Genomic DNA, 9,877 nt, shown 5'->3' on the forward strand with positions numbered 1-9,877 from the left:
GTATTGCATTCCCATCAAAACCTTACATTAATTGATTAGCACACACAAGGGTAATCAATTCACTAACATTTTAAAAAATAAAAAAGCCTTGACAGATCATTCTCAAAACCCTGAAAACCCCAAACACCAAGATTTCCAAGATGGCATGTCAAACTGACAAGCATATAACATTATCGACAATGGCAACAAGAACTTGTTATTGCTATAAACAAATGCATCTTTTCAAAATCTAGAATGATATTAAAAACACTCTCAAATGATATTAATGGCAGGAACCTGAAAGGTTCGCACAAATTAATAAATGATAATATATATTTCATAAATGAGTTTGTTTTTAAAAAATTTATTGTAAATAAGTATGATACAACTAAACATGTGATCTGGGATTCACCATTTGCAAATTTACTCTTACCCCCAAAAAAATCATTTGCACATTCACAACAAGACCATAATGACTGGAAAAATTAACCTGGGATTCTTTCATTTTTCTACAAATTAATGCATCTCAACTATATATATATATATATGTGTGTGTGTGTGTGTGTGTGTGTGTGTATGTGTTTGTGTGTATAAAAAATTAACGCATTGATTCTCAATACAATGTCACCGAATTATACTGGGACACATCCCAATTCCAAAATACAGAAAAAACCAGTAACCACAAACTGACAAAAGGACCAACAATGGCAACAAACAATAGTGAAAAAAACCAAAATCAACACCATCAAAATTCAAAAGATTAAGAACGAGAGAGAGAGAGAGTACCAATCGGCGAAAAGACGTGATGGAGGGAGGCGTCCGAGGGGCTAGAGGGGGGGATGCGACAGAGAGGGGCTAGGATTTTCGCAAAATCGCCTTTTGGGGAAGGGGAACTAAAACTAATTTTGAAACGGCGCCGTTTGGATTGAAATTGGACCCAAACGGCGCCGTTACAACATACGGTTTATTTAATTAAATGGCATCGTTCGTTTAGGTCTTATTTTATACCAAACGACGTCGTTTTGGCTTCTTGGCAGATGAGGTATTTCCCCCTCCCCTCCTGGACTTAAACAAGGCTGTTTACTGTTTAGTATTGTTTTATAATTTATTATTTTATACTAAATTTGCTTTATACTAAATATTTGTAATTGCTTAATTTGCTTTATACTAAATAACTATAGATTATACCAATATTAATAGTGATATTAATACTATATATTATTATTTATATAATAATACATTAATACTAATTATACTATAGACTTATAGTGATTAGTTATTATGAATCCTGATTAGTTATAACTATATAATAGACTAATAATATTAGTATTAGACTATTTAGTAATATAGTATAGCTATATATTAGTAATATACAAATGTTAGTTATAGTGATTTAGTATAAGTTATAACTATATTAGTATAAGTATAACTATTAACTATAGTCTTAGTCTATATTAGACTATTAGTATTTCTTTTTATACCATATTAGAGTTTAGAAGTAGAGTCTAGACTATTAATATAATATTTGTATTAGTATTACTATAAAATTATAAATATTACTATTAGTATAAAATTATAAATATTAGTATTAGTTAATAATTACTTAATGGTGAGTTATATACTAATACTATATATTATACTATTATAGTATTATTGTTACTACTGCATATAGACTTATAGTGTGTGCGTATATATATATTATAAATTTATAATGATATAGTGATACTAATACTATATATTATTATTTATATAATAATACATTAATACTAATTATACTATAGACTTATAGTGATTAGTTATTATGAATCATGATTAATATAAGTTATAACTATATAATAGACTAACAATATTTGTATTAGACTATTCGTAATATAGTATAACTATATATTAGTAATATACTAATATTAGTTATAGTGATTTAGTATAAGTTATAACTATATGAGTATAAGTATAACTATTAACTATAGTCTTAGTCTATATTAGACTATTAATATTTTTTTTAATACCATATTAGAGTCTAGACTATTTATATAATATTTGTATTAGTATAAATATTAGTATTACTATAAAATTATAAATATTACTATTAGTATAAAATTATAAATATTAGTATTAGTTAATAATTACTTAATGGTGAGTTATATACTAATACTATATATTATACTATTATAGTGTTATTGTTACTACTATATATAGACTTATAGTGTCTGATGTGTGTATATATATATATATATATATTATAAATTTATAATATAATATGCAGTAATAATAGTAACACTATAATAATATAATATATGAAATTAGTATATATATTATATATTATATAGTGTCCAGACCGGTTTTGTATTGCGCAATGCAAGGTAATGTATATAATATTATTTTATAAAATATTTTTATTTTATAATATTATTATATAATATATTGTGTATATTACTCGTTATATATTTAGAGAGAGAGAGAGAGAGAGAGGATATGCTTGTTGAGAAAGTTGGTTTGCTTTTGTGCAGGAAAAAATGACAAGACTTGCGTAATCCCCGCAGAGAGATTTTTTTGATTAGTCACTTTCAGCACCGCTCCAAACTCATTAAAACACTATTCAAAGAAAAGATTCTTCAAAAAAAAAAAATTAGCATAACTACAGAGAGATGATTGATGCTCTAGTGCACATTATCTATATTTTTGATTTTTTAGATTTCGTTTCGTTGTTAAATTTATTTTAATTTATTATTATAATTTTTTTAAATTTTAATATAAAATATGATAAATAATTCAACTTTTTTAAATTTTAAAATAATAATAATAATAATAAATAATATTCTGATAATATTTTATCATCTCAATTCAACATTCAAATATAATTTATATACATTTACTCAAATTCGTATTGAAGCGGAAAACCAAGCACAGCTTGGAATAATATTATGGGCAGTGCTAGCGTGCCGGGATGTGCCCGCTAAATCTCTCTTTTCATTTTTATTTTAATATATATATTTTTAAAATATTTAAATATTTTTAAAAAATAAAAAATAAACCAATACATTAAAAATTAATTTCTTAATTATTAAGTAAACAAATTTTAAATAAAAATTTAAATACTTGAACGATCAAAAGGATTGAGGAGGCAAAACCAGCCACATACTTACATTTTTCTAATATTATATATCAAAAAAGAAGCACATGGTCCGAAAATTATTAAGCCATGACCATCCTGGCAGTGGACCTTTTCCCTGCATTCATAACAATTTCAAATATATATATATATATATATATATATATATAGTCCAATTGCACAGAATTTCGCAGACACCATTGATCAGAACTCAAAAAATTCACGCCATGTTTAGTAATTTGTCACAGAAATCGAGTTTGGAATTTGAAGTTGACAAATGGATGATTCGTTTTTTCTTTTTTATTACTATTATTAAATAAGAAAATAGTTGGTGAAAGATGGTAGAATTAAAAAGGCAAAAACATTTTCTAAAAGAGCAAGAATTTTCGAATATAGGATCGATGAGCGGATATTCCACCGAACGAGAAATGTGGCAACGTGCTGCTCACCTCAAAGCAACAACATTGACAAACATACAAAGCAAGTTCGAGTACTTTTATTTATAAAAGTAGCAAAGTTCTCCAACGCAAACAAGAAAGGAAAAATCACAAACAATGACAGTAGTCTGATAAATCAAATGCCCAAGAAAAGAAAAACCAACAAAAACTATGATTGATAAATCTTCCATTAATTGAGAAAGAATTAATGGGAAGATATCTTAAGATTGAGAGACTTATTGATCCATGCCCTCCAACTCCCATTCCCCTTACGAGTCATTGCAGGAATCGAACTTCCATCGTCTGCAATTTTCACCGGCTGGGGCTTCTTGCACAGCATGAAATTCCGAGCTCCTTGAGATCCGATTGTGTCCCAAGGACTCAAAGCTACAACCATATTCATATGCCCAACAACAATTAAGAGAAAATTTAAACCAATTCTAATAGATTTCCATCAATACGACGCATAAAAACGTCAAAACGTTTGGTAGCAGTTTACAAAAAAAAAAAGTGAACCAAACCCAAATAAGTACAAAATTCCAGAAATCTAGAACACAATATCTGAGATCGGGTCTTCCATTTAAAAAAAACAACACAGCTATACAACGGAACAGATAGGCTTTAGCCTTTAAGCATCAAAAGGGAAGAACAAATTATTAACTAAGAAGACAACTAACGAAAATTTGACGAGACGGGCTTAAAAAAATAAAGAATTTTTTAGTAGTGAAAAATAAAAATGATAGAATTTTTTTTGGTAGGTAAATACTTAAGAGAAAATCGTATCATAAATTGCAATGAAATTTCAATTGAAGATAGAAAACAGAACTAAACAATAACACATTCAAGAAGGACGCAATTCATCGAATTCGTCGAAAACTGAAATGGGTTGGGTTTCTGATTTGCTTACCATCTGGTCCAGCATTGGGGCAGTAGAGAAAGAAATTATCGAGATTCGTTCCAAGAACCGGAAGCCGACCCTCCCGGGCGTAGGATTTGAGGGCGGTGTCGATGACCGAGCCGACAAGCTCGTGCTCATTGACCACGAAACGGATCGGACCGGCGCTACCCAGCACAGTGATACTAATCAAGAGCCTATTGCCCTTGGCGTTCTGATTCTTCTTCGGCTTGTACAACAACATCGTCGCAAACCCGAAAGATAAAAACAAAATCGTAAATGACCCAAAAGAAAATCTTCGAGAATCGAGAGAGCGATGAATGGGTGCGGAATGTCTATGGAGGTCGGGTTGGAGAACAAGGAATAACACAGCAAAAGAAAAGAAATCTCAAAAGCTGGGTACTGAGGGTCGGAGAGATTCAGGGGTCCAGGCCGATGCAGCGGTAGTACCAGCCTTCCTTGCAAGATCCGAAAGCGAAAGAGAGAGCAAAAGCAGCGCTCGCCCTTGAATGCAAAAGGGAGCGCATGAAAGTGCTAGTGCTCAAGATTTCCACCATTCACAAAAACCGGTGCTTGAATCGTTGATGATGGTTTTGGAGGAGACCCCCAGAAGAGGAGAAAAGAGAGAGGAAGAAAGACGAAAGGGAAGCGAGATTAGGTCCGAAACTACAGAGCAAAGGGAGAGAGAGCGAGAAAGCGAGTATTAATATAATAAAAGTTTTCTAGGGTTAGGGATTTGTTTTCCGTTCACATTCTTTGCGTGTTGTTTTTGAGAGTCGGTTAATTAGCGCCGACTCCCCAATCTTCGGCCTCCGTAACTGTTCAAACGAGTCAAACCTCTCTCTTATTATTTTTTTCTTTTCCTTCCTTCGATTTCTTCCTTGCAGTTGCGTTCTTTCCTCTCGTCTTCCAAATTTAAATTATTTGATATTAATATGAATACCAGGTGCCGTTGTAATTTTATAAAATTTTAATATATAATTGGAGTTAATATTGGCCAAACCGGGCCTAAGGCCCATTATCCATAAAAGATAACTATTCAAAGAGTCTTGTGGATCGAACTCAGGCATAGCCACACTGTTTATTAGGGCAAATAAATCCTCATGTTATGGATATAGATAATGTGGTGATTAGATAATTTCGATATGTCAGAGATAAAGCTTATAATGGCTAAGCATTGTGCAAAGTTGATCAATTTATAGTACTCATCTAATATTCTCCACGCCTATATATTGGAGCAACAGGTAACCCTTGAATCATTTGATAAAATATTCTTGAATCATTATTTCTCACTTATTATTGACTTAGGAGGTGTTACAGGCACACTGTGCCGCCTACGTAATGATTTGTAAGTTAACGATCATGACTAGTGGTAAGACATGTCCTTTACAATGGCGCCGTCTATGAGATTCTGTAATCTGTGATTTTAGCCTTTCATTGGACTTCAACTTGGTTTCCTCATGGTGATCGTGACACGTTCTCAAGCAACTCGTGAATTGAAAGTAATGCCTGCAGACATGGAAACATGGTTAGCAGTGACAAAAGAAAAGCTGAAGATGGCATTAGAGGCCATGGAAAACCTGAGGAAAGAAAACGAGGAACTAAAGCGCCGCAATATCGAGCTTAGTGATGCTACCATGCCCAGCCACAGCGACCAGAGAGGAGAAGAACATATGAATGGGGAAGTGAACGCAGTGGATGTGGAAAAGAATAAACTGCATGACGAGCTATGTAGCCTCGTTGGCAAGTACGACGAGATGGCGAAGAAGATGAGAAGATCTTCCTTGGTGGAACAACTGTTAAGTCGCACGGATTTGCCTTATAATGAGGAAGGAATGGCCGTGCCGCTACCGCTGAAGATTAAAGTGCCATAGATAGAGATGTATGATGGGTCCAAGGATCTAGTAGATCACTTGGAGAACTTCAATGCGCATATCACACTCCACGGTTTCTTAGGATAAATTACTTGCCGATCTTTTCCCATGACCTTGAAGGGAATGACGAGAGGATGGTTTGGAACACTTCGGCCGGGATCGATCGATAGCTTTGAAGAGCTAGCCAGATAGTTCTTAGCACAATTTATGCCCAACATGAGGTGTAGGCACCCATCAGCATACCTTCTGATTGTCAAACAAAGGGAAGAGGAGAACCTAAAGATATACCTCACTCGTTTTAATAAAGAGAGGTTAACAACAGATGATTAAGACGAGAAGATTACTCTAGCTGTCCTGTTAAGCAGGATCTGGCGACGTAGCCCATTCATGACTGAGTTGGCTCGAAAGACTCCCTCTACCCTGAGAGATTTTATGGATAGGGCAGATGACTTCGTCAACGTCGAAGATACAGTACAAGCTTATGTGGAACTAAGGAAAGGGGAGCCAAAGGCGGAACACAAAAGCAATTCGAGGGACAGGAAAGCTGCATCGAACCACCAAGACAGGAGGCACGAAAGGCAACAAGAGCATAACACCTGACTCATTCACAATAATCTGAACATACAGGGAAATGAAGAATCAGAAAGAGAACATTGCCAGCCCAAGACCGGTGGGCGCTTTTGCAAATATAATCAAACGGGCTCACACTGGACGAAGGACTGCACAACCATGAAGAAAAAGGTGACTGAACTAGTGGGCACCAGAGAGCTTGAACGGATGGTTGCAGAACGAGTAAAGCCAAAACGACAATTTGAGAAGGACTCAACCCACAAAGAAGCAACAACCCAGATAAGTGGTGTCGGTCGAGGGAAGACGCCCGTAGTACTGACAGGGACAGGGCACCTCAAAATTATGATAGGGACAAAGCACCCCTAGCGGAAATCAAGACAATAGCAGGCAGATTCGTTGGTGGCGGTGTATCCTCATCTAATAAGAGGGCAGATGCCCGAAGGGCGAGATACGAAAAAATTTATGTCACAAACAGGTTGCCCAAGCACCAAAGACTTGACGCCTTGGTAGCTATCTCTTTCGGGGAAGAAGATTGTGAAGGAGTATTGTACCCTCATGATGATGTGCTGATAGTAACCCTCCTGGTAACTATTTACACTACTACTCGCATCTTTATTGACAGTGGAAGCTCAACAGACATACTATTTTGGGAGGCTTTTGTAAAGATCAGCGTAGACACCACTAAGCTGAGACCATTTCCGATGTCTCTGAAGCGATTCTCTAGAGATTTGATCCAACCGGTGGGTGCCATTACTCTCACAGTCACAACAGGAATAGGGATGCCCACTACGACTACCATGACCCATTTTTTGGTCGTGAAGGTGCCCTCCTCGTATAATGCTATACTAGGGCGACCAACACTGAACAATCTCAGGGCAATTACATCCACATATAATCTCAAGATGAAGTTGCCAAGTGAAGGCGGAGTGGGAGAAGCACAAGGCGAGCAAGCCAAAGCATGAGGTGAGCAAGCCCTAGCACAGGAATGTTATGTGCAAGAACTGAGGAGTAAAGGGGGAGAAGTATGCACTATCATAGGCAACGACGACCAAGCCACCCAGGAGGATGGCCAGGCTACATTGCCCACACCCCCCACAGTCCTCTTGGACAAGGGCATGGAGGTAAGGGACGAGCAATACTTATAGCAAGTGGAGGCGAATGAGCCTTTCGAGATCGTAACATTATACCCAGATTGCCCTAATGCGACAATGTGGATTGGAACTCAAATTCCCCAAGAAAACTAAGAGGCCTTAAAGCAATTGTTAGTAAAGCACCGAGATGTATTTGCCTGGAGTTACAAAGATATGCCTGGGATTGACAACAACATTATCGAACACCAATTGTGCGTGGACTCTATGCACAAGAAGGTGTGTCAAAAGAGAAGATCATTCAGCATGGAGAAATATATAGCCATTGTCGAAGAAGTAGAACGCCTGCTCACCACTGGGTTCATCAGGGAAGTTCATTACCTTGAATGGCCATCCAACGTTGTCTTGGTGAAAAAAGTAAACGAAAAGCGGAGAATGTGCGTGGACTTCACCGATCTAAAAAAAGCCTCTTCAAAGGATAGCTTCCCTTGCCATGAATCAATGTCATTATAGATGCCACTGCGAGGCACAAGATGATGAGGTTTATGGATGCCTATTCAGGCTATAACTGAATCAGAATGCACCCAGCAGATGAAGAGAAAACCTCACTTATCACAAACCGTGATTTGTATTGATACCAGGTCATGCCATTTGGCCTAATGAACGCAGGGGCAACTTACCAGAGACTGGTCAATCGGATGTTTAAAAACCAAATAGGATTGACTATGGAAGTTTCTGTGGATGACCTGTTAGTCAAAAGCAAAGAGCTTGCCCAACATCCGGTTGACCTAAGAGAAGCGTTCACAGTACTACGACAATACAAGAGGAAGTTGAACCCATTGAAGTGCACGTTTAAAGTAGGGTTAGGTACGTTCCTGGGGTTCATCGTGTAAGAAAGAGAAATTGAAGTAATCATGAATATGAAGTAGCCAAAAAATCTAAACAACACGCAACGGCTAGCGGGAAGAGTAGCAGCCTTGAATAGGTTTGTATTTAGATCCACAGAATAATGCCTCCCATTCTTTAGGGTATTACAAAAGATACACCCCTAGAACGAGGAGTGTGACGAAGCTTTCCAAAATCTAAAGTAGCATTTGACCAATTTGCCACTCTTAAGACAACCTATAGAAGGAGACATGCTCTATACATATCTAGAGGTATCCCCCACGCTGTTTCAACCGTCCTTGTCAAGGAAGAAGGGGTGGCACAACTACCTGTGTATTACACAAGTCAAGCCTTAAAGGGAGCAAAAATCAGATATCTATGAGTAGAGATGCTAGCATTTGCCTTGGTGACAGTGGCCATGAGGTTATGCTCATACTTATAAGCCCACTCAATCAAAATACTCACAAAAAGCTCACTAGCAAGGTTATTGCGGAGATCAGACAACTCAGGGAGATTAGTCGGGTGGTTAATTGAGCTCAACGAGTTTGATATCGAGTACTTGCCAAGAAAGGCCATAAAAGGGTAGCATTGGCAGTCTTTGTTGCCGAATTGTCAGGTTCCCCTCCAGAAATGGTTGCCACCCTAACAAGAAAATCGTGGATCCTTTTTGTGGATGGCTCTTCTTGTCATGCTGGCACAGGGGTAGGAGTCCACATAATCAACGATGAAGGACAGGAACATCGCTACATGGAAAGGCTCACGTTCAAAATCACCAACAATGAATACAAGGTACTTGTAGTAGGGCTCTCAGTGGTCGAAGCATTGGGGGCGATCGAGGTAGAGGTGAAATCGGACTCACAAGTAATAGTCAACCAAGTGTTGGGAACATACGCCACAAAGGGAGAAAAACTAAAGAAATAATTGAGCCGAGTCTAGGAGGCGCACGAACAATTTCCTATTTTAGCATAGCACATGTGCTTAGAGAAAACAATGCCGTGATGGACAGGCTGGCGTGTACAACCTCGGGGATGAGCCTGAGT

At 36.8% G+C, this 9,877-nt stretch overlaps 1 protein-coding gene across 1 annotated transcript; it reads right to left on the minus strand.

Moving 5' to 3' along the window:
• Positions 1–3,558: 3,558 nt before the first annotated feature.
• LOC121253900 (uncharacterized protein At4g22758-like) lies at positions 3,559–5,245 on the minus strand. Its single transcript, XM_041153830.1, has 2 exons — positions 4,433–5,245; positions 3,559–3,912 (listed from the first exon to the last, which is right to left on the minus strand). The coding sequence occupies exons 1-2, from the start codon at positions 4,662–4,664 to the stop codon at positions 3,731–3,733; spliced, it is 414 nt and encodes a 137-aa protein (XP_041009764.1). The 5' UTR covers positions 4,665–5,245; the 3' UTR covers positions 3,559–3,730.
• Positions 5,246–9,877: the final 4,632 nt, after the last annotated feature.

This window comes from Juglans microcarpa x Juglans regia, chromosome 3D (genome assembly GCF_004785595.1).
Source record: "Juglans microcarpa x Juglans regia isolate MS1-56 chromosome 3D, Jm3101_v1.0, whole genome shotgun sequence".
NCBI lineage: Eukaryota > Viridiplantae > Streptophyta > Magnoliopsida > Fagales > Juglandaceae > Juglans > Juglans microcarpa x Juglans regia.